The sequence below is a fragment of the Suricata suricatta genome, chromosome 1 (genome assembly GCF_006229205.1).
Source record: "Suricata suricatta isolate VVHF042 chromosome 1, meerkat_22Aug2017_6uvM2_HiC, whole genome shotgun sequence".
In the NCBI taxonomy this organism is placed as follows: domain Eukaryota; kingdom Metazoa; phylum Chordata; class Mammalia; order Carnivora; family Herpestidae; genus Suricata; species Suricata suricatta.
The window spans coordinates 48,157,567-48,183,328 of NC_043700.1; the positions used below are offsets into that span (position 1 = coordinate 48,157,567).

Genomic DNA, 25,762 nt, shown 5'->3' on the forward strand with positions numbered 1-25,762 from the left:
TTTTATCACCTCCATTTTACAGAAAAGGAAATTGAGGTTCAGAGAGGTGAAGGGAACTTCCAAAGTCACACAGCTAGTATATGGCAGACCAGAACTCAAGGCATAGTCTGAGTCCTACTTCTTGGATCCCCTTCAACCAGCTCTTGCCTTTTCCTCTCCTTTTAAGCAATGATGACGGTTAATGCTACTGGCAGCACTTCAATCCTAATCATTTCCAATTCTTACAAGGTTGATAAATTTAAAAATTAATCCACTCTCGGAAGAACAAGCCTATTTTCTTCCTAAAGTTCTTTATTAGTAGTACCATCTCAGGCCAAAATACATCAGCTCAACTGATAGCTTAATGCACAATCAAGGGAACCCACTACCATATAGAGAGAGAGCACACAAAAAGGATGACGATTCTTAGCAGCAAAACCTAAGGCTTATCACAGAGCACAGTCCCAGGGAAAAGGGGAAAAAGGAGGGAAGCATGAGGTGTCAGATTATGTCCACATGAAGTTGGTCAGCATCCCGTTTGAGTTGGCAACGGCCAGGGCTACACCATGATCAAAGGCTCTGGGGAGAATGAGGCCAGGAAGATCTGAAGTGACACATAAGAGGTGTATGATACAGAGATGAAGGTGAAAGAGTCAGAAAACCCATGAAGCTTATGGAAATGACAAGACCTTAGTTCAGTGCCAAGGTATGACTGAATTTTGAACCAGCCTCTGTCCTAGTATACTGCTTTTAAGCATCCTTCCTGATGCAAGTGGATAAAGGCTAGCATACGGGTTCAATTCTAATAAATCAAACTTTCAGGGAAAGCATTTTCACACAATAGGGTTTTCCTATACTAACTTATATAACTTAATTATAATGACTAATGTGAAATAATACCAGATGTGTACATGGTGTTTTCTTGCGTCCATTATATCGCAGTTTCCAATCCCCCAAAGAGTACAGTGGACTGCAAGGGTAGCCATGACTGGCCCAGAGACTAAGTGAGAGTAATAACTGAACAGGCTAAGATTTTGCACACACATGGGGTTTTTGTTGTAACATTTGATGAGAATAAAGTTAAGCAAGGAAGTTTATTTGTTACATATGACCAAAACATCAAGTCATCCAATTTTCTATGCTGAAGGATCTGTAAGTAAAACAAAATAATAAAGTATAACTATAAGAACAGTAGCTACTCTGTAAATTCTTATGATGGTTTTCATTTGTAGGGTAAAATTTATTTTTTACAACCTTAATAATTTTTTAAGTTTATAACATCTAAAAAAATAAAAAAGGAAAAGGTTTACCTTAATGGAGATTTAGATACATATGTATTATTGCATAAAATTGCTATAAAAGTCCCAGGCTGCAAAACAAAGAACTCTAATCAAAAGTGCTTATGCATCACAAATTCAACTTCCCAGAAATCTGTAAGGCTCCAGCTACATAAAAACTAACAGATATCCTGAAACTTGAATTACTATATTTCCAGTTGAAAATAAAAATAAAATAAGTCTTGCCAACCTTTTCTCCCTCACAGTGACTACATCCTGTTGACATCTGAAATCTTTGCAGTTACTGATCTTTCTACTTAGGGATACATTTAAAAAAAATTTTTTTTATGTTTACTTGTTTTTGAGACAGAAACAGAGCATGAGTGGGGGAGGGGCAGAGAAAGAAGGAAACACAGAATCTGAAGCAGGCTCCAAGCTCTGAACTATCAGCACAGAGCCCGACGCAGGGCCTGAACCCACAAACCGTGAGATCATGACCTGAGCCGAAGTCGGAGGCTCAACCAATGAGCCACCCAGGCACCCCTATTTAGGGATATTTTAAAATTTTTTTTTGTTAAATTACTATAAATTTTTAAACACACAAATTTATAATCAAATAAATGCATCCTGTTGACAGTAAGCAGAATTTTGATTTGTCAAAGGTTTCTTGCTTTCTTCAGATCACTTTTAAGATATACTTGTTTCTTGCCTTTTCTGTCCTTTAAAACCCTGGTAGACACAGAACTTCATATTACCCACTATGAAGAATAGACCTGTCCTGGGAATCTAATACCCAGAGGAGCTCCTTCTTGAAAGGTACAGTACAGACCAAGAGAGCCATCAGAACTAGCCCTCCTTTGGCACCAGGGACAGGAGGCCAAAGTCCCTCCAATAATCAAAAATAGTTAAAATACATCTAAACTTGTCTTCTCCACATATACTCTTGTAAGACTTTTAGAGCCTGTCCCAATCCACACCATGAAGAAAACTATGAGATTAGGTGAAGGACTTTCCACTTTCCTCTTAGGACAACAGGACAATATATGATTATGATTTTTTTCAATCTAAAAGTATTGCTTGAGCATCTGTGTGCCCAGCACTGTGCTAGATACTACTACATAGATACTCTATACCTATAAATCCTCTAAATAAGAAGGGTAACTGGATAAGATTCAATGCCTAACCCAAAGGGATCTAAAATATAGTTGGAGGGACAAGATAGGTGTTTGCAACTAGAGAATTCTAAAACAACCATGCATGTGTCAGGAGTACACATGCTATCCTTCTACGTGGACATCTGCCCAACTGAACTGGCCTGGGAATTCCCCTGCCCTTGAACAGCGGCTGGGGATGTCTCTCCTTACTGTCTACCTCCCTATCTCACCACAGCAAAAGCAAAGGAATTCCTCTTCTCCACCCAAATCTTGCTTTACTTAACTCTTCTATTACTCCAATCACATAAGGTGAGGACTCGAGAATGATGGAATAAAGTATACCAAAGTGGAGAGAGGAAGAAAGAGTCCCTCCTTGATTCTCTGCTGAGGACAAGTGCTGAGTGACTGACAAACAAGAGGGAGGAGAAACTTCAGGAAGCCCTGGCAGGGCCCTTTCTTTCCTAGTTTGTCCACTCCTCAAAGGAAAAGAGGTAGGATTGTTTCAACCTCCAATAGTCTTTAAGAAACCTGTCTTCTTCTCCACAACTGCCCATTCTCTCACTCCTCTAGCACCTGAATCTCACATGAGAGCCCTCCAAAAATTCCCAAATCACAAAAAATTACATCTCAGTTCTTCAAATCCTCTTCCCACTGTTTACCCAACAAACTCTATCAAGAGCAAGAGAACAATCAGAAAGGCTTAGAACCAGGTAATCCCTGACCCCCTACCCTAAAAGAGAAGGTTAGATTTCTTGGCCTTGATAACTTGAAACTCTGAATCAAGGAATTATTTGCTTAAACTGTCTTAGCTAAATAATGCTATAAACTTCAGAAATACCATGGGCTAAATAGGTTTTTTCAGGGACTAGTGACGATTTTACCCATTTATAAGATGTTGCTTAGAAAGATAAAAGTAATTATGTTCTAAAATTTTGGTGTGTACCTCAGACAATTTTAACTATCCTTTAAGATCAGAGATTCTTAAACATCAGTACTCCATTACACTCTTAAATATTACTGAGGACCATAAAGAGGTTTTTTTTTAAATTATGGTCCATGTTTGAGTGAGAAATTAAAACAGAAACTTTTAAAACATTTTATTAATTCATTTAAAATATAGCAAGATTATAGGTTAACACAATATTTTGGGAACAATAACACTGTTTTGAAAATATATATATGTAACTATATATTTAGTGATGAATAGTATTGTTTTATATTTTTATAAATTTATATAATGTATTAAGTTGAACACTTAATTTATAAATAAAGTCATGTCAACAATTACGAAATTCACATTTCTTAATAAAGAAAAATTGATAACATAACATATTTAGAGTGCAAACACTGATGGTCTAAAAGTACTCTTTGAGAGCTCCAAAACCCTGGGCCAAGGTTAGGAAAGAATGTGTTTTGTGACTGAACCAGTAAGAATCTACACAAAAGGTTATAAACAGAAAGGTCCACAGGGGTCAGTTAAACAACATAAATATGGGAGTTCACCAGCTGGGGACCTGAAGAGCTCATGACCTTGTCAAAGGAGGCAATAAGCCTAGTGTTGACAGGTTTTGGAGCTGTTTAAGAAAAACTGCAAACCTGAATTTTTATACGAAACTTCCTGATTTTTAAATACTGAAACTGCAAACCAAAACAAAACACATCTATGGGTAAATGTACCCCATGGCACCCCAGTTTGCAAAATGTATTCTCTATATTACAAACAGAATTATTTGATCTTCAGGAAATTCTTCCCAAAGGAAATTTATCCTACAGCATGATCCTAATAATAGATCACTAGGAAATGGTAAACTTAAATATAATAAAACAGCATTGAAACAAAAGGTTGTTGTCCAAATGACAAAAATAAAACAAAAGCTGTAGTGCTATGGGAGTAAACAGCACCTGTACCTAGTAGGCAAGGATACTAGCAAACTGCCCTCCATATGGTAAAGTGGATGGAGAAGGCTCATCAGGCTCTACCACTGTCCTGAAAAATTCTCTTCATAAAATCTAACTCCGAGATTTATAAATCACCCTTCCAACTATGAATTGGGGGTAATATCAGAAGGGGGGGGGGCTCGTGAGAACAAGCACTAATACAACAGCTATAATCAATCAAGAGACACTCACTCAACACCTTCTCCAAGGAAATCACTGGAAGTGACACAAAGATCAGAAGTGGTCTCAGCTTTCAATCAAGTAGCCAGTATAAAAGGGGAGGGGCCTCAAACACATAAGAAAAAGCTAAACAATATAAGCATTCAAAAATAGGGCAGCACAAACATAAAAGATGTCACCTAGGCAGTGACATTTCTTAGTTACTAGAAATAATAAATGCTCTAAATTCAAAAGATTCTAGAATACAGGGAGTTGCAACAGTCTTAAAAGTAGATCAGTCTGGTATTAGTGGATTTCAGAAATCAGCTAAAAGCTATGTTGTAATCTAAACACAAGGCAATTTCAGTCCTTAACTGAATGTCAGAGAGAGGAAAGGAATTTTGGGATAAAAATACTCACCAGAAAAATCAGCAAGATTTGGCATCTGACTAAGGATATCACATCCTCTGTAATAAATTCACCTCTTAATCTATCTACAGAACAAGTGACCCAGTTTCTTCAACAACTGACTGAGCAATAAATCAAAAAACATATAACCCAATCACAATGTATAGACCATATTTATATGCTATTCAAAACAAACTATAGGAAAAAAATTATGAGATAAATAGACATGTGAACACTGAAAATTTGATGCTATTACATAACTACTGTTCATTTTCATGTATTAAAATGTTGGTGGGTAAATGGGATTTACTTCAAAATAATATAGGAAAGAGGAAAGAGTTGAAGATCTGATTAGGACCATATTAGCCACGAGCTAATGGTTTTGAAGGCTGAGTAACAGACACATGAGGGTTTATTATACTATCCTATCTACTTTGGTGTATCTTCTAAATTCTCCATAACCAACTGAATCACTCAGGCACCCCCAAAGGCAATTTAAAACCTCAATAGTGGGATAGTTTTACCTAAACTTTATATGTGATTAGATAACTAATATATATTATCTGATAATTTTCTGTGCTGAATCTCAAATTCTGGCTAAGTTCAAAACATTTAATTCCTATTAATCGTAACTTAATCTAGTAACTAACATAATTCTGAGTTCTCATTATATCAAATGTTAGTAAACAAGTAGTACTCAAGTAGTAGTAAACAAATAGGCTCAATGATAGATACTCTCTATTCTTATATTTTATTTTATCTTTTTTAATTTTAATGTTTATTATTTTTGAGACAAAGAGAGACAAAGAGCAAGCAGGGGAGGAGCAGAGAGAGAGAGGGAGACACAGAACCAGAAGCAGCCTCTAGGCTCTGAGCTGTCAGCACAGAGCCCAACATGGGGCTCGAACCCACAGACCACAGATCCTGAACTGAAGTTGGCCGTTTAAGAAACTGAAACACCCAGGCGCCCCTATTCTTATATTTTTAAAAATGGTATTTTCTGGAGCACCTGGGTGGCTCAGTTGGTTAAGTGTCTGACTCTTGGTTTTAGCTCAAGTTATGATCTCAAGTTCTTGGGTTCAAACCCCACATCAGGCTCTGTGCTAACAGTATAGACCAGTCTTGGGATTCTCTCTCTACCCTTCTCCTACATGTTCTCTTTCTCTCTCTCAAAATAAATATTTAAAAAATGGAAGTTAAAAAAGTTATTGCTTATTGTTATAACAATAAAAGGATGAGATAATTCGTATTTACATTGCCAATAACAATGCTAAAATATCACCAATTCTACTATAATAGTCTAATTTTTGTTCAAGCAGATTTATTAACAAACTATCACACATTTCATTTTGGCAATCTACTAGCCTTTGCTGATAAGACTTCCAAAAATCTATATTTAAAGCTATTTGATTATTTGATACTATTAACTGTGTAAAGATATGAATATAGTTATATATATTTTATTATTTTTTTAGCTGTTAACAGTTTCTCTGATTGACTTATACAACTATATTCAAAAGTAGTACATGATCTATATACTGAATGGTCCTAGTACTTTTTTAAAAGAGAGAGGAAAAAATCATCTAAAATTTCTGAGTATACTGAACAATGCTCTCCCCACTTTACTCTGACATAATCAGGGTAGACAGGCTCCCAAGGATGAGACTCTTTATAAAATTAAAACATACCACATACTATTCTCCAGAGGAGTAAATTCTATTTGGACAGAATTATTAGCCTCACTCAAGTCATTTCACAGCAGAAAGAACAAACAGGGCTATTGTACATACCATAATTACATTTTGCATGACTTCCTTCAATTAAAATCCTTACTTAAATTAGTATCCATATAGTAGTAGAGAAATTTTAAAAGTCATTATCTAATATGCCTAATGATGCTGTTCACTAACAAGGAATTATTCTGAAAATGACTTTCTGATATTTCAAAGCAATTATCAGCATAAGGCCCTTTCCTAGCCAGCACTGCTCAATACATTTGCAAGAGAAATGTATATGCATGAGTCAGCCTCACTAAACTCTGTATGTATTTGAGTATATATGTGTATATTCATTTCTCTACCAGGATCAGAGTACTATGAACCTCCAAAGAAAGAGTGTGTTTTGCTCATGTTAAGTAATAATGACTTGACTAAACTGATGTCGAGTATAAAATCAGAAGGAATAAAAAAAAATTTTTTTAAGTTTACTTATTTATTTTTGAGAGAGCAAGAGAGTGCAAGCTGGGCAGGGGCAAGGAGAGAGGGAGAGGGCGAATCCCAAGCAGGCTCCATGCTGTGTGCTGGGGCTCAATCTCAGGACAGTGAGATCATGACATGAGCTGAAATCAAGAGCTGGATACTCAACCAACTGAGTCACCCAGGTTCCCCAGGAATAGAAAGATTTTTAACTATCTTACTAACAGTACTGGTTGAGACTGACATCTCAGGTATTATTCTCAACAGACTGGCAATTCTTATCTTCATACATGTTAATTAATTCTTAGGTTAAACATGACCAAATGGGAAAAAGAGAGAAGAAGCACCATAGTTTTACAGAGAAACACTGCCTGTCTGCCATTTATGGCCAATTCCATCCATATTTAAGAGACTCTTCTCCATGTACTAAAGAACAGACCATTTCACAAGATACCACAAAAAATCAGTGTTCAGATTCATTAAGATCTTAAAGTCTAACTCTCAAGTGTTCTACTTCAGAAAATTCTTACCTTCAAATCTTATATTTGAAGGTAAGGTGGGACAGGGTATAAAAGAATTGTAAGAGAAATGCCCAAATTAATGTATTAACTCTTACATTGTTACACAACACAGACACACACACACACACACACACACACACACATGTGCACGATAGAAAACATAGGGCTAAAGAGGAAAGCAGACTAATAGACCAAGGGATTGAACAATGCAATTTTTACTGAGAATTTCCTTCCCGTTTAGGTTTCAGCTGTGGTTTTTAAAGCGGTACCTCTGAACAGGCACAGCTCACTCATCCACAGTCTCCTCAAAGGGTTGGAGGCACACACACAATGTCACTGCCACTCTTGTCTGGAAGTCATTGCAAACAGAGGAGGAGGCAAAAGCTTTGGTTTTGGTTTGGTTTTTTTTCAAAGGAAAAAAGGAGGAATTGGGTATGTGATTAAATATCAACTTTTTGGCTCCTATTTACACTTTTTTTCTTTTCTTTTAAAAACCAGGCATTAGGCAGCTCTTCCTGCCCATGTGTCCTGTCCCAGGGCTACAAATCAATAAATCCATCAGGCATTATACTGGGTAAGTAGTCAGTCTTTGAGTCACTTATCTATCTGATCTTTTACTAGAAAAAGTCATTCATGTACACAAAATATGTGCAAACAATTTACAAGTACACAAACTGAAAACATAAAGAAATACAAAGAAAAGATAAAAAAAAAAACTTCAGGAAAATGGTTAACCATAGTAGAGAGGAAAGTGATTAAAACTGGAAGGAAGTTCACAGAAGGCGTAAATTGTATTGGTAATGGTTTTTTAACCTGATCAGTTAACATAAAAGTATTTAGGTTAAAACATAAAAGTGTTTTATTATTTAAACGTTTTGGCATTGTTACTTTTTAAAATTTTCTCAATTTTTAAAAAGCTGTCAAGAAGTCAGGCTCAGTAGAAAAGTACACTGGAACCTGGGGTTCCAAATCAGCAGCCAAGGGCTGAATCTGGCCAAGACCTGTTTTGTTTGGACAACACAATGTTTTGTTTTCCTTTTTAACTGCAATTTGAATGCCTTCAGGCAGAGTATGCACTCTCCAATTAGCCAGAGTCACCACCATTTTCCTTTCAGTAAATGAAAGTTCTTTAAAAGCTTGAGGAATGAGAATCCTCATACACTGCTGGTTAGGAATGTAAAATGGTGCAGCCGCTTTGGGATAGTCTGGCAGCTCCTCAAAGTGTTAAGCATGGAGTTACCACATGACCCAGCAATTCTACCCCTAGATATCTACCTAGGAGAAATGAAAACATATGTCTACACAAAGACTTGTACACAAATGTTCACAGCGACATTATTCACAATAGCCCAAAAGTGGAACAACCCAAATATCCATCAACTGATGAGTGGATAAACAAAACAAAATATAATGAAATATTATTCCATCATGAAAGAAATGAAGTATTGATAGATGCTATGTGGATAAACCTCAAACACGTTATGCTAAGTAAAAGAAGCCAATCTCAGAAGACCATGCATTGTATTATTTCATTTATATGTCCAAAATTGGCAAATCTCAAATCCACAAAGATAAAAAATAAAGTGACACAATGATTAAAGTGTCCTAAAATTGGATCATGATGCTGGTTACACACACAACTCAGTAAATATAATAAAAACCACTGAATTGTTTAAACAATATATTATGATGAATTATACAGTATATTTATTACATTTCAATGAAGTAATTTAAAAGTAATAACCAAAGACATCCATCCAATTCTTATAGCCTGTGGATTCATGCCTAAATTTGGTTCTTAAACTGTCACGTAATGGGGTACCTGGGTTGCTCAGTTGGTTAGGTGTCCAACTTCGGCTCAAGTCATGATCTCATGCATGGTTCCTGAGTTCAAGCCCTGCATCAGGCTTTCTGCTGTCCGCGCAGAGCCTTCACATTCCGTGTCCCAGTCTCTCTCTGCCCCTCCCCTATTTCTCTCACTCTCCCAAAAATGAATAAACATTTTAAAAAATGTTAATTGTTGTCTAAGGACTCTTAGGGGTCTTGAGGTAAGAACTATTTTCATAATGATACTATTATTTGCCTTTTTCATTTTTCAAAAACAATGGTGGGTTAAACTTCTGGCACTTTCTGCATGATGACACCAAAGGATACTGGTTGCGGGTAGTCTTGCATTCTTCATTGCCACATACCCAGAGTGAAAAAAAAAGAAAAATCTTTTCTCACTTAAGAATGTCCTCAATAAGGAGGAAAAATTATTAATTTTATTCAATCTCAACTCTTGAGCACAATCTTTTTAAAATTATGTGTGACAAAATGAAGCACTTCTGCTGCATACCAAAATATAAAAATGTGTGTTTGATTCCATGAGTCGTGGGCCAAACTAGTCACTTTTTTAATAGAACAGCATTTTTACGAGGAGCAACCGTCAGTTCCTATGGGAAAATGCATTCCCATTTCCAAATTGGCCTATATATAATTTTATAACATTACTGTTCCATAAAGTGGATGCTGCCACTCTCCATGGGAAATCACACCTTACTCCCTTCTAAAACAATATTAATATTTCAGTGGACTTTAGCCAGAGTTCATAGGAAAGCCCTGTTTGGTGGGTAGATGAGGGAAGAGAAAAGGGCAAAAGGCAGATCAACCTCAGCCTAAGAAACTATTTTGCCCTATCATGGTGACAGGCTAACTAGCGTTAACATTATAGAATAAAATTTTAGTACATTTTAAGAGTTTAAGTTTAAAGTTTTGAGGTTTTTTTTAAGTTTATTTATGGAGAGAAAGAGAGAGACAAATAGAACCCCAAGCAGGCTCCACGCCGTCAGCAACAGAGATCGACGCAGGGCTCGAACCTACAATCCATGAGATCATGACCTGAGCTGAGATCAAAAATCAGACACTTAACCAACTGAGCCATCCAGGCAACCCAAGTTCTCTTTTAATTCAAAAAAAATAAGGCTTAAAGATTTATTTAGTTATTTAAAAGGAGACTGCTCTACACCATGGTATTATTTGTAACTAGTTACAAAAGGGACTTAAAACACTCCTAAATGCTAAGAATCAAACATTGAGAATTATACTTGTAAAAATGTACTAAAAATATATAATGAATTGGTCATTTATTAGCCTAAAAGATGATTTGTGAACACGCTGCTGATTAAGATTTGAAAAACCTCAAGGGCGAATCTAGAAAACTAAATGGATTCAGGGCAAAAAAGTAATTCCAAAAAGACATTTAATCGTATGAGCAGTCCAAGCCATGTGGCACCACATAAGAAAATACACAGAGCAAACCTATCAAAGTGTGTCCAGTACTACATACATAAGAGAAAGAGTGATCTGGCAGATGCAAATGTATCGATCTCTAGTGTTTTGAGTAGAGTGTTGTGAAATAGAAAGACTTCATCATTAATCTTTTCCGTATTTGGTAAAATGTCCCTTTGTTCTTTTCTCACAAGCAATGCTTTGACCTGATTTCCCAAGTTAGTTGATGCTAAGAAGGAGAAGCCCAATGGCAGGGATTAATATTTTATTCACTATAAACATAAAGTGAGGAGTCACAGCTTTCTAACAGATGGCATGTTAGTCCCGAAGAGCCCCATCAACTTTGGGCAAACTATATAAAATTAAGTTTCTGACTTTGCAAAGCTGCAGTTTTTATAGAACCAGATCATTTCTTGATAAGCAAATATACTCTATTATTGAACTGAATATATTTTGTTTTAAAAAACTTTACTTCCTTTACGAAGTTATATTATAGCTCACAAAATATACCATAAATACAGCCCACAATAATAATAATAACAGTAATATTTAAAGTAATAGCTAACAGGGGCACCTGGGTGACTCAGTCAGTTAAGTGTCTGATTTCGGCTCAGGTCATGATCTCGCTGTTTTTGAGTTCAAGCCCCACACAGAGCTCTGTGCTGCCAGCTCAAGGCCTGAAGCCTGCTTCAGATTCTGTGTCTCCCTCTCTCTCTGTTTCTCCCCCACTTGCACTCTGTCTCTGTCTTTCTCTCAAAAATAAATACACATTAAAAAAATTTTAATAAAGTAATAGATAACATTTATATAAGTTTTATTATATACCAAGCACTGCCATTTTACATATTTTAACTTGTTTAAATTGTCATAACAACCTACAAGCAGGTACTAATGTAATCTCTACTTTGTAGTTGAATAAACTGAGGCAGAGGACAATTAAGTAACCTGCTCCATAACATCCATGGTAAATTAATTTAATCCAGTATTTCTGGCTCCAGAGTTGGCATTCTTAATCTCTTCTCTAGCCTTGTGTTATATCAAGTTTCTGAATTTTAAGCATCTTACTTTTCAGAACAGTTTTGAAATTCCGTATCATTGCACAGCAAAAAATATTTCCCAAATCCCCATGATGAAGCTGTTAAGTTGGAAATGGTTTACCCGTTCATTTAACTATAACTTCAATTAGTTTTAATATGCACAAACATCAAATCATGCAACTGTCAGAAGTCAACACAAAATTAATCAGAAAAATATACAAATTATTATTTTTAAATGTATATATGTTCACTTTTAAAGTATACCAACTTGAGTTAAGTATACATATAAAATTAGTCATGATTTTAGATTAATAAAACTGGATACTATTCTAAAAGTAAGGATTTTATGGCTTTTAAAAATATACATATTAATTTGAGCCTTTCTGACTACTAAATTTAAGTCCTAAACTGACTACTTGAGCCTTAAGCTGACTCAAATCACTTACCTGTTAACTTCAAATTCCTGGCTCTCTAGTTATAAATATCATAACTTATTTTATGGATTAGTCATTCTATAAGCTAGACTGCAACTAACCACGTATCACATAAAATAGCTTTTCATTCATGCTTTCCTTCCAATTATTCCTCAGATTTAATGAAGTCAGCACATATCACTGGACGGCGACATTCCAAAATTTCCATTTTCTTTTTTTAATATTATATTAAAAGAAAAAGTACTTCTCCAGAGACAATCTTTTTTTTTTTTTTTAAGTTTATTTCATTATTCTGAGAGAGAGAGAGAGAGATAGCAGAGAAGGGGCAGAGAGAGAAGGAGAGAGAGTCCCAGGCAGTCCCCACCCTGTCAGTGCAGTGCCGGACACAGGGCTCAATCTCGTGAACCGTGAGATCGAGAGTTGAATACTCAACCAACTGAGCCACCCAGGCGCCCAGAGACAATCTATTGTTATAATAACAATGTTCTTGGTTTTTTGTGAGGTATTTTAAAGTTCATTTATTTTCTTTTAGTTACCTCTATACCCAACATGGGGCTTGAACTTACAATCCTGAGCTCAAGATTCACATGCTCCTCTGACTGAACCAGTGGGCACCCCAGCAATGTTCTTGTGTTTTCTCCAGGTGCCACTTACAGGAATGTGTTCAACTTATGAAAATTCATCAAGCTATATACACTTCACTATATGTATATTACATATGTCAATAAAAAGCTATTTTTTAATGGGCATCTGGCTGACTCACTTGGAAGAGCGTGTATGCATGATCTTGAAGTAGTGGGTTTGAGCCCCACATTATGTATAGAGATTACTTAAATAAATAAACTGTTTTTTAAAAGCTGTTTTTTAAAAGTCTGTGCTTAACTTTCCTTCATCAAAAACCATTATATATCAACCTTACTGGAAGTTGTCATTTTTAAAAAATTTTTTATCAAACAATGTTCTATATCACTGAGTGACATTCAATTTGTATTTTTAGCACATGGAAAAAAAGAGCCATCCAAAATATTCTACAGAACCAAGAAGAGTTATTTGATTCCTTCACAAAGCCCTGAGACTTAAAGCTCTCAAAAGGAAAGAAAATATTTTTTTCAGCTTTTGTGTTGTCATGTTATTCTCACAATAACTTTATCAGATTTATACTATTACACACTTGTGGGGGACTGTGCTTTCCAAAGATAGACACAACAATACATATCCCATCCCAAAGGCTTTTCCTATGTGACAATGATGTTCCTCCATTAAAGGATTAGTTTGTGTTCTCTCTCTCTTTCTCTCTCAAAAATAAATAAACATTAAAATAAAATTTTAAAGGGTGCCGGGGTGACTCAGTTGGTTGAGGGTCCAACTTCAGCTCAGGTCATGATCTCGCAGTCTGAGAGTTTGAGTCTCACACTGGGCTCTGTTTGAGTCTCTGAGTCTCACACTGACAGCTAGGAACCTGGAGCCTGTTTCATATTCTGTGTCTCCCTCTTTCTCTGTCCTTCCCCTGCTCGCTCACTCGCTCACTCACTCACGTGTGCTCGCTTGCGCTCTCTCTCTCTCTCAAAAAACTGAGGGCTGAAGAGAAAGGGGGGAAGCAAAAGGGGGGTGATGGTCATGGAGAGGGGCACTTGTGGGGAAGGGCGCTGGGTGTTATATGGAAACCAACTTGGTAATAAACTATATAAAAAAATAAATTGATTAATTAAATAAAATAAATAAATAAATAAATAAATAAACAGTAAAAAAATAAGAAAAGATAAATCTGTGCTTCCTCTCCTGGAAAGGATCTTGTCTGGATCTTTCTATCAGCCTTGAGTAAAACAAATGTGACAGAATATACTGTGTGACTCCCAAGGTTAGGACATAAAAGGCAATACTACTTCCACCTGGCTCCTGGCTCTCTCAGGACACTTGCCCTCGGAACCTGCCACCAGATTGGGAGTAGGTATTCTCCCTACCACCCCAGCCACATCTCAAGTCAACAGGCAGCATTAACCACTGGACCTGGGTGACTGGGGCTTTTCCAGATGATTCCCATACCCAGCCTTCAAGTCTTCCAGCTACACTCGACAGCATGGGGCAGAGACAAGCCCTCCCTGCTTTGTCCTGTCTGAATTCCTGACCACAGAAACCATGAGATAATAAATAATTATTGCTGCCTTAAGCCACTAAGCTCCTAAAAGTAAGTGATTATGCAGCAATAAGAAACTAAAACACCTTATAAATAAGGAACACAGGTGGGTAACCATCTATCAAGCGGCAAAGCCTTATAGACGAAGCCTACACTCTTTCTACCAGAGGATATTGCCTCCATGTTTGTTCCAAGGTACCCGCATTTTCAAATAAGGCAACAATCTCCATACTAAAAATTCTAAGGGTAATAAACTGCCTCCAATATTAATGATTTCAATTAATACTCAGGACAACAGGTCATTCAGTTAGGAAGCTCAAAATTCTAGCAACATTTTTGACACATCTATACCTTTCAAACCCTAATAACATCATATTTGATGGTACCCATATTCTAGTTATGCTTACAAAATATCTCTGCATTGGGGTGCCTGGGTGGCTCAGTCATTAAGTGTCCTGCTCTTTTTTTTTCTAGTGTTTATATATTTTTTTGGGAGACAATGCAACCAGGGAGGGGCAGAGAGACAGAGAGGGAGACACAGAATCCAAAGCAGGCTCCAGGTTCTGACCTGTGAGCACAGAGCCCAACGCAGGGCTCAAACTCATGAACCATGATATCATGACCTGAACTGAAGTCGGACACTTAACTGACTGAGCCACCTAGGCTCCCCTATGCGTCCCACTCTTGATTTCAGCTCAGGTGATGATCTCACAATTTGTGAGTTTTAACCTCATATTCAGTTCTGAGCTGACAATGTGGAGCCTACTTGGGATTCTGTCTTCCTCTTGCTTTGCCCCTCCTATGCTTCCGCTCACTCTCTCTCAAAACAAATAAACTTAAGAAAATCTCTACATCAATGACAACAAACCTGGACAATTACAGAGCACTTTACCATGCACTTTAACAATCACTAATTTGATCTTCAGAAAACACTTCTATGAGATAGGTAAGGCATACACCATACAAATGAGGCTCAAAAAAAGTTAAAAATAACTAGCTACTAATTTAGTAGCTACTTAATAGTTAAAAACAACATAGTTACGTAGGGATTCAATTTAAGATTTTCAGTCCTCTTTGAACGCAAAAACTCAGTCTAAAAGAACATTTATGGATCACTTCTGGCCTTTTGGCTAAGATCAAGTATGAAAGAACATTTATGGAGTGCCTCTGTGTATATTTCCATACACAACACTGTCTCTACAAGGATAAGTATCTACTTCAAGCAAAGCACCATGGAAATCACTGTCTAATTTATGCTTTTCACTCTGATTAAAGCTGATCTCTATGAAAAGCCAACCTTTCCCCACTTAGAACCATTCTCTACACAGCCAACTCTCTACTTGATGACTTTTCCTAATCCACCTCCTTAACCACAATGTTTAAAAACTGTCAAAGATGACATCTTACCCATAAAAATAGAGGTCAAATTTCCTTATCTGCTTTCAAGATCTTCTGTAATCTGATCCTAGCTTATTTTATTAAACTAACTTCCCTGCTCTTGCTCAGAAAAAACAAATAAATCTCTTCCTTCTTCCCCAAATTTGCTTACTTTATACTTTCTTGCTCTCCTTTTGTTCATACTGTCATCCAAATCCAGAAGTGATTCATCTTCAACCCTTGAAAGAGAGCCTCTTCCCTCCAAGACCTCACAATCCCCCAATGAGCTACAAGTAACAATATAAAACAATGTAATAATAATTCAGTTAGGTAGTACAGATTATAGAGGTAGTACAGATTACAGAGATTTAGAGGGGAGGAATCACTGAGGGATGCAGGAATGCCTTCAGGAAGGAGTAGCACTTGAAATGGGCTCTGACAGACAGGATTCAAAGTGGCAGAAGTAAAAGCAACCCAAGCTGAACAACAACCTAAAGGCCTTCTCTTCTATCCCACTTCTTCCCATTTACATCTCACTAATCCTTTAGCCAACACTATCTGCTTCAAGAAACCTTCCTCAGTTACTCCACCATCTCTTCTTAGAGCTTCTGGTACAACTGCTATCTACAACACTCGCTCTGGCCCATGCTCACTCCATATTGTAGACCTTTCCTCTTTGACTTGACAGCTATATGTCTCTACATAGTAATTAAGCATTTGTTATCTACTAAGCTGAACTCAACTCAGCAGCCATTATTACTATCAGTCATTTAAAAATCCATTGAACAGGGGCAACCAGGTGGCTTAGTTGGATAAGCATCCAACTTCGGATCAGGTCATGATGTCGCCATTCATGGGTTCAAGCCCCGCGTCAGGCTCTATGATGATGCCTCAGAGCCTGGAGTTTGCTTCAAATTCTGTGTCTCCCTCTCTCTCTACCCCTCCCCCTACTCATGTTCTGTGTATGTCTCTCTCTCAAGAATAAACATAAAAAATTATTTACATAAATAAATAAAAAATAAAAATCCATTGAACAGAACAATGTTTCTTAACTTACCGGGCATCTCCTTTGGAAAGATTAGTATTTACAGGACTAAGAATAACCTTGTTTGCATCTACATCCACCACACATTTGGTATGCAAGTCAATTTCTGCAGATGAGAAAAGAAAAAAAAGAGAAAATAGTCATTTTTAAAGTTACTTATTTCAGAAAAATCATTTGACAAAAATCCAACACTCTTTCATGATAAAAACACTCAACAAACTAGGAACAGAAGGGAACCTCTCAACCTGATAAAGGCCATCTACAAAAGCCTGCAGCTAGTACCATGTTTAATGGTGAAAGACTAACATCAGGAATACCAAAAGGATGTTCTATGACTGCAACTTCAGTTCAACATTGTTCTAGAAGTTCTGGTCAGAGCAGGTAGGCAAGATAAACACACAAAAAGGATCCAGATTAGAAAGAAAGTAGTAAAACTACCTCTAACTTGCAATGGTCTTGTAGACAGAAAATCCTAAGGAATCAGGGCTGCCTGGGTAGCTCAGTCAGTTGAGCATCAGACTCTTGATTTTGGGTCAGGGTCCTGGGATGGAGCCCCGTGTCAGGCTCTGTGATGAACACGGAGCCTGCTTAAGATTCTCTCCTTCCTTCCCTCCCTCCCCTCCCTCCCTCTCCCCCCCCTTTTGCTCTTCTCTCCCACTCGCACTCTCTCAATTAATTAATTAATTAACTTTAAAAAGGAAAATCCTAAGGAACCCATTTAAAAACTATTAGAATAAACAGGTGTTGCAAAGTTTGTAGGATGCAACATCAATACTATAAACAAAAAGCTATTGTGTTTCGATACACCAGCAATAAAAAACCCAGAAACAAGTTGAGAAAACAACTTCATTTATAATAGCATCAAAAAGATTTAAATCTTTAGGAATAAATTTAAAAGAAGTGCAAGACGGGGACACCTGGGTGACTCAGTTGGTTGAGCATCCAACTCTTGGTTTCAGCTTAGATTATGATCCCAGGGTGGTGGGCTCAAGCCCCACATAGGGCTCTATGCTGAGCGTGGAGCCTGCTTAAGATTCATTCTCTCTCTCATTCTCATTCTCTCTCTCTCTCTCTCTCTCTCTCTCTCTCTCTCTCTCCCCCCTGCACCTCTCCCCCACTTGTGCTCTCTTTCTAAAAAAAAAAAAATTGTACAAGACTTGTACAAGGAAAATTCCAAAACACTGAACACTGTTGAAATTCAAGGCTTACATATATAGAAAGTTATTTTATATTCATGAATTGAAAAACTTACTACTGATGACAATATATCCCAAATTGGTCTACAAGATTCAAGATAATTCCTATCAAAATCCAAGTTAGCTTTGTTGGCTTTTTTTTTTTTTAACAAAAATTACCAAGGTAATCCTAAAACTATAAAGAAATGCATAAGAACAGTAATAGCCAGGGGTGCCTGGATGGCTCAATCAGTTAAGCATCCCACTTTGGCTCAGGTCATGATCTCACGGTTCGTGGGTTCAAGCCCCGCATCAGGCTCTGTGCTGACAGCTAGCTCAGAGCCTGGAGCCTGTATTCAGATTCTGTGTCTCCCTCTCTCTCTGGCCCTCCCCTGTTCATGCAGTGTGTGTGTGTCTGTCTCTCTCAAAAGTAAATAAAACATTAAAAAAAATTTTAAAAAGAACATTAATAGCCAAATAGTCTTGAAAAAAAAAAAGTAGAAAAACCACATTGACCAATGTCAAACGTAACTACAAAGGTACAGTAATCAAGGCAGTGTGGTACTACTATAAGGACAGAAGGACAGACATGTAGATTAATGGAACAGACAGTCCTGAAATAGACTGTCACATTTATAGCCAGCCAACTGTGACAAGACAATCCAGTGGGGAAACTACAGTCTCTCTAGCAAATGGTGGTGAGACAACTGAATATCCACACACAAAAAGAATGAACACCATATACAAAAACGAATCCCAATAGATCATAGACATAAATGTGGAAGAGCTAAAACTATTAAAACTTATAAGAAAAGAAAACATAAGAGTAAATGCACATGATGTTGGGTTAGGTAATAGTTTCTTAGACACCAAAAGCACAAACGCAAAAGAAGAAAATAGATGAACTAGACAGCATCAAAATGAAAATCTTTTGTACCTCAATGGACACCATCAAAAGAGTAAAAAGACAACCCACAGAATTGAGCAAATATTTGTAAATTATATATCTAATAAGGGGCTTGCATCAGAAAATATAAAGAACTCTTATGACTCAATAATAGACAAATAATCCAATTTTTAGGTGGGCAATGACCTGAACAGACATCTCTCAAAAAAAGATACAAAAATGGACAATAAACAGAAGAAAAGATGCTCAATAGCATTACACATTGGGAAATGTAAATCAGAAGTAAAACAAGATACCATTTCATGCCCACTAGCATAACTTTAGTCAAAAGATAGATAATAACAAGTGTTAATGAGAATGTGGAGAAATTGGAACCTTCATACATTACTAACGCAGATGTAAAATGGTGCGGTTACTTTGGAAAACAGTCTGGCAGCTCCTCGAAAGGTTAAACAGAGAGCTGGCATATGACCCAGCAATTCCACTCCTATATATATTCAAGGGAAATGACAATCTAGGTCCACACAAAAGCTTGTGCACAAGTATTCATAACCCTAGTATTTGGCTATTCACAACAGCCAAAAAGTAGAACAATCCAAAGGTCCACCAACTAATAAATGGATAAATTTAGTATAACCATAAAATGGAACATTTGGCAATTAAAAGGGAAAAGGTACTGATACATACTACACAGCATGAACAAAGCTTGTGCGAACTGAAAGAAGTCAGTTACAAAATATCACGTTTTATGATTCTATTCATTTGAAATCTCCAGAACAGACAAACCAAGACAGAAAATAGACTAGTTATTGCCTATGACTGGGGAGTGACTGCTAATGGGTATAGTGGGGGTTTTTGTAATTGAGGTATAATTGACATATAACAGTATATTAGTTTCACGCGTAAAACATGTAAAATGATTCCATATTTATGTATATTGCAAAATGCTCACCACAAAAGTCTAATTAACATCTGTCATCATACAAAATTACAAAAAAATCTTTCTCATTATAAGAACTTTTATGATCTACTTTCTTGGCAACTTTCAAATATGCAATACAGTATCACTAACTGTAGTCATCATACTGTTACATGGGTATAGTTTTCTTTTGGGGATAGGAAATGTACTACAATTGATTATGCTGATAACTGCAGGTGATAAAAACCACCGGATTGGCTGAATTGTAGGACATGTGAATTATATCTCAATAAAGCTATCTTTTAGGTATAGATCCCAGCATGTTTATGTTCTCATATTTTTATGTTCTTATACTTTTCTCACCCAAAGTATGAAACTGTTTGTTTGCCTTATTGCTATTATCAAAAGATAAGCCCTAAAGAAAGGAGCTAAACTGCATTGGAGCTATTTTGTATTTCCCAAAGAACCTTGGCCAAATGTCAATGTCATCTCATTATAACTTAAGAGTATTTCCACTGCCAGGAAAGGTCATTTATTTTTTTTCATTTTAACTTACATAACTGAGACAAATTTTTTTTTTAAAAAAGCAAAACAAAGATTTCCCTTCCTGTACCTGCCACAATTTTACTTATATTGGTTATTCTACATTTATTCTCAAAGCTGTATTCTAGAAGTATAAAAAATTTAGTAGTCTTTCTTTTAGCCAACACATTTTTAAGCAAAGAAAACTGAAAGGAAAACTACAGAGCTAGGTGTGGAAGACTAATCCCAAAGGGGTAAATGTTCCACTGTGGTCAAATGGCACTAAAGTCTACAGGCCCAGAGCTCAAGAAAGTTTGTAATCATCATACTTTGTTAATACCACTCCTTAATGGTATCTGACCACACTGTATTGGCTGGCCCCTTACAGTCAAATCTATATTATACACGAATGCATTATTGACCCTATGGAAACTGTGCTGTGACTCAGAATCTACTGTCTCACCACCCACCACAAAGTTAGTTATTACTGTCTTGCAAAAGAGTTTGGTCTGAGCAAAGGAGCTGCATGTATAATTCTGCATGCAAAAGTGCACATTAGAATGCATGCCTGAAAAATTAAATCCAATATTTTCTAAGTGCTCTACATTCATTTCAAATGATCTTGAATTAAGAAGGGATCCAAACATTTTCCTTCAACAGTTGTATGCTTTTTCCTTATCCTCTTCACTGCTCCTCCCTTTTCTGCCTCATGACTTCAGTAGATAATTCCAACTAACAATTTTGAAGCATTAAATGGCATCATGAAGGAACCAGTACCTGGAAAATCCTACAGAATACACAGAGTCACCTAGTAACTAATATCCAACCTAAATTCATTTTGTCCTCAAGACTGCAACACTTACAAATGTCCCTATATCGAACACCCATTAAAGGTGGCCTTTAAAATATATGCAACTCTTTACTTCATTAGCTCAAGTGTTGTTTTTTTTACGTTTATTTATTTTTGAGAGACAGAGAAAGACAGAGCACAAACAGGGAAGGGGCAGAGAGAGCAAGGGAGACACAGAATCTGAAGCAGGCTCCAGGCTCTGAACTATCAACACAGAGTCCAATATAGGGTTTGAACTGACAAACCACAAGATCATGGCCTGAGCTGAAGTCGGAAGCTAAACTGACTGAGCCACCAGGTGCCCCTCATTAGCTCAGTTTTTAATTAAACAAAATTCCCACTCTGATTATTTTAGTTGATGAATAGATATTAAGACAAGACTTTTCACAATACTGTTTAGAATATGGGTGGAACATCTAAAACACACACCCAAGCAAATAAAAGCTGTAAGATTTGAAATGAGTTTAAGAATCAGATATATGAAAAACATTTAATATAAAATACTATACCTAGAGTACCATCAAATGCTACTAGTCGGTTGAATTCAATTATATTGCAACAAGATTATAAAGATGACACATTCTCCATTTAAGACTTCTTGATCTATACTGCTTAGAAAGTAAGCAGTAGTTAAATAACAGTAACAAGTTTAGGCCATAAATTTAATGTGAATTTTAAAAATTTTTAAAAAATTTTAAAACACCTACCAAAAATTCAAAAGAGAAATAGCTTGCTCTTAGTTTGAAACAATACATAGATTAAAAAGATAAGGACCTAGCTTCTATGAGCTGTCTATGCAAAAATGCATTAAAGTATGCCCATGTTCATAGCAGTATTCACAATACCCAAAAGGTACAAACAATCCAAGTGTCCAACAACGAATGAAAAAAAAATGTGGTATAATTCAATGGAATATTATTCAACCTTAAAAAGCAATAAAATTCTGCTAAAACGTGGATGAGCCTTGAAGACAGTATGCCAAATGAGATAAACTGGTTGTAACAGGCCAGATACTATATGATTCCACTTATAAGAGGTACCTAATGAAATTCATAGAGATAGAAAGTAAGATGGCAGCTGCGAGGGGCTGGGCTTAGGAGTCAACGGGGGAGTTTTATGGGTACAGTTTCAGTTTTACAAGATAAAAATGTTCTAGGGGTGGATAGTGGTGATAGTTGCACAACAACTTAATGCCACTAAACTTCACACTTAAAAATGGTTTAAGATGGTAAATTTTGTCATACATACTTACCACAATAAAAAAAATAGCACTAAATACTCACCACTATTATAGTAAGTAACACATGGACAACAATTTATTCCTAGTGAAGTCTATAATAATGAGATTGGGATTTAATTAGTACTATGTCTGAAAACCAATAAAAAAAACCAGAGTGATCTTAAAGTTAAGTAATACCATAAGTTTATGTCATGACTAATGAAGTTTTATCATACTTAGAGCCATGAATGCTTGGATATATCCAGGAGTCCTTAAAAAAAGGAGAAATTTAGTCTAATAACATTAAAGATCCCACATTATTTCCCAAACAGGATCCTTTTCTAGGTCAAGTTCCTCAAGATGAATATATTAAAATATTAACAGCTGACAATTCAGCTTACTGAGCCAGCAAATTAGTCACCCTGTAAAAGTGAACAATCACTTGAAACAAGTCTTTCTTCAATGCACAAATCAACTATGGCTCATTCCTCAATGACATCACAGTGAAAGACAGGCAGGGTCTGGGACACTCCCTTTACATAACTCATGTAGCATCTGAGGAAATGTATCATTCTCAGTGTGAATAAAATAATTCTGAGTTGCCCATTTACCAACCTGTTCTCTAATTCTCCAAACATTAAGAATTTCCAAATCACATATACTACTCAGAAATATAAATGTACTTCCCTTTACCTACCAGTCACATTCCTAAAAAGATAATTATACCTTACTCTTAAATTCTATAGTCAATTGATTTTCAACAGGGTGCCAAGATGAGTACTGACTCATGCTACAACAATGGATAAACCCTGAACATTATGCCAAGTGAAAAAAGTCAGATACAGAAGTTCACGTACTACATGATTCCATTTACATGAAACGTTCAGAATAGGCAAATCCATAGAGATAAGAAGTAGAACAATGGATGCCAGGGACAGGGGAGAGGGATGGGTGTATGCTGGGGGATGGAGGATGTCAGGGGGTGGACGGTGACTGCTAGTGGGGACAGAGTCTCTTTGGGATGATGAATTTTTTCTGCAGTTGGATAATGGTGATGGTTACAGAACTCTGAAAAAACACTAAAAGCACTGAATTATACACTTTTGATGTGTGAATTATATCTCAAAAAATTAGAATGACCCCACTGCCCTCAATAGATATAAAATATGGTTAGAGTCCTTTAATCAAATTTCTAAACATTACTCTGAAGATCCCAAACCAATCCTTTTTACTCTCAAATAACAACCTCCCAATCTACCTCATCAAGAAAATTAAGCACTCCAGGGCTTTCCCATTATATAATTATCCTCTTCTTCCCATATTTCAAAAATTTCTCTCTTGGCTTTTTCTCTCTGTCTACAACAAGGCTCAAACATCTCTCAAACTCAAAGGGAAAAAAAGGTCTGTTCCTAGGTATACCTCCAGATACCATTCTACCCTTCCCTTCTAAATGGAGTTTCTTGATGGGTACCTGAGTGGCTCAGTCAGTTGAGCATCTGACTCTTCATCTCAGCTCAGGTCTTGATCTCAGGGTCGTGAGTTCAAGCCCCACATTAGGCATGAAGACTACTTAAAAAATTTTTCATAAATGGAGTTTCTTGAAAGAATATTCACATATACTCACTTCCACCATATTGACAACCCACTTATATCTCTGCCTACTATCAATACACCAACACTAATTAATTCATTCAGTCAAAATCATTCTTCTAAAAATTACCACTGACTGCATGTTGCCTAGACCACTAAACACAATTCATATATGCCTTTATCATACATGCCATTCCTGTGATATCTGACTACTGACCATTTATTCTTTGACACATTTTCTCTCTCGGTTCCATATTACTTCTATCTGCCTCTACCTATGTTTCTCCTCTTGGCCTCTATGACCTCCTCCTTCACACACACCTTAATTTGGTATTCTATCTTCTATCCATAGTAGTGGCCCCCAAATCTATACATATCTCCAGTTCCTTAGGTTCCAACTGCTATGCAACAGCCTTATGGATCCACCCACTTGACTGCACTGCAAACACCTAACAGTTTCTTCTACCTATGGACAATATCTTATTCATAGTCGTAGGTGCAGTAGGCAGCACTGACTAAATATTGTTGAATGCCCAAGAACAGAACTCATCATTTCCTACACCTCCACCCTAAAACCGGCTTCTCCTATACTTGTGATGTCAATTAATTATCCCAACATTTGTTCACTTAGCCATCTAAATAATCTAAACAAGAAGCTCTGCAGTCTTCCTGTATTTCCTAAGTATCAGTCACTTTACTGCCATCTTGACATGGTCTTGCTGGTGGTATGAGCTAAGCCATAAGCGCTCGTTACCCAACACCTCTGTCGGGAATGTGTCTGCAGTCAGCAACTCTGAGGGACAAGGCTGTCCTTCAGGACAAAGAGCAGGCTTGCTTACCACTTAAAACAATGGATTCCCCAAGCCGCGTGTTCCTCAGATGCACTGCAAACCGACTGCTTGCACAGCATCCATCTGGACACCCCACAACAACCCTGTGGGACTGGCCAGGGAGGGGAGGGACTCACAATGCCTGCTATGCCATGAATAAGTCCACGAACCCAGAAGTCCTATGTCTTCTCCCAATATCCATGAAACTGTTAACTAGCTAATTATTTAGCTTATGAGCAGAAGAAAAATACATAAATTCCAACAACTTACGTTATGTATGCCACCTGCCATGCTTCTCCCTGCCCACTGTTTTCAACTCAGTCCTAACTATTCTCAAGTCCCACCCCCATTTCTTTAATTCATAATGCTCTAGCATCACTGTGTACAAATATTCTTGTAATTGATTCACCTGTGTATGCATCTCTTATTACAAACAAGACAGTTCCTTTGGTCAAAGATCATGACTCCTGCTTCTCATATATCCTGCACATCCTTGAAAATTACATAAACTCAAAAATGCAAGGTCTCTTTAAAGATTATTATGTCCAATATAGCAGTAAAAGCACAGGCTTCAATGGCAAATTAGGTGAAATACAGGCTCCAAAATACTGGTATTGTTATTCTTGGTAAGTTTACTTACCCCTGTCTGAGATTCTGTTAAATGATAATTCTATAAACTACCTTTCAAAGTTTTGTTCAAAGAATAAAATAAAATATACAAAGTACTGAACGCTGTACCTCCCAAACAGAAAGCTCTCAAAAAGGAGCACCTATTATTCTTTTCTTTAATCAACGCATATTGAATGCGCTAATATCATCTTT

General features: G+C 36.7%; 1 protein-coding gene across 3 annotated transcripts in view; it reads right to left on the bottom strand.

Moving 5' to 3' along the window:
• KIF13B (kinesin family member 13B) overlaps positions 1 to 25,762 on the bottom strand; it is a 197,260-nt gene that overhangs the window by 165,103 nt on the left and 6,395 nt on the right. For all 3 annotated transcript variants that reach the window (XM_029938512.1, XM_029938510.1, XM_029938508.1), the window contains exon 2: positions 16,941 to 17,034. In XM_029938512.1, the coding sequence (XP_029794372.1) occupies positions 16,941 to 17,034 (94 nt within the window). The remainder of the gene's footprint in view (positions 1 to 16,940; positions 17,035 to 25,762) is intronic.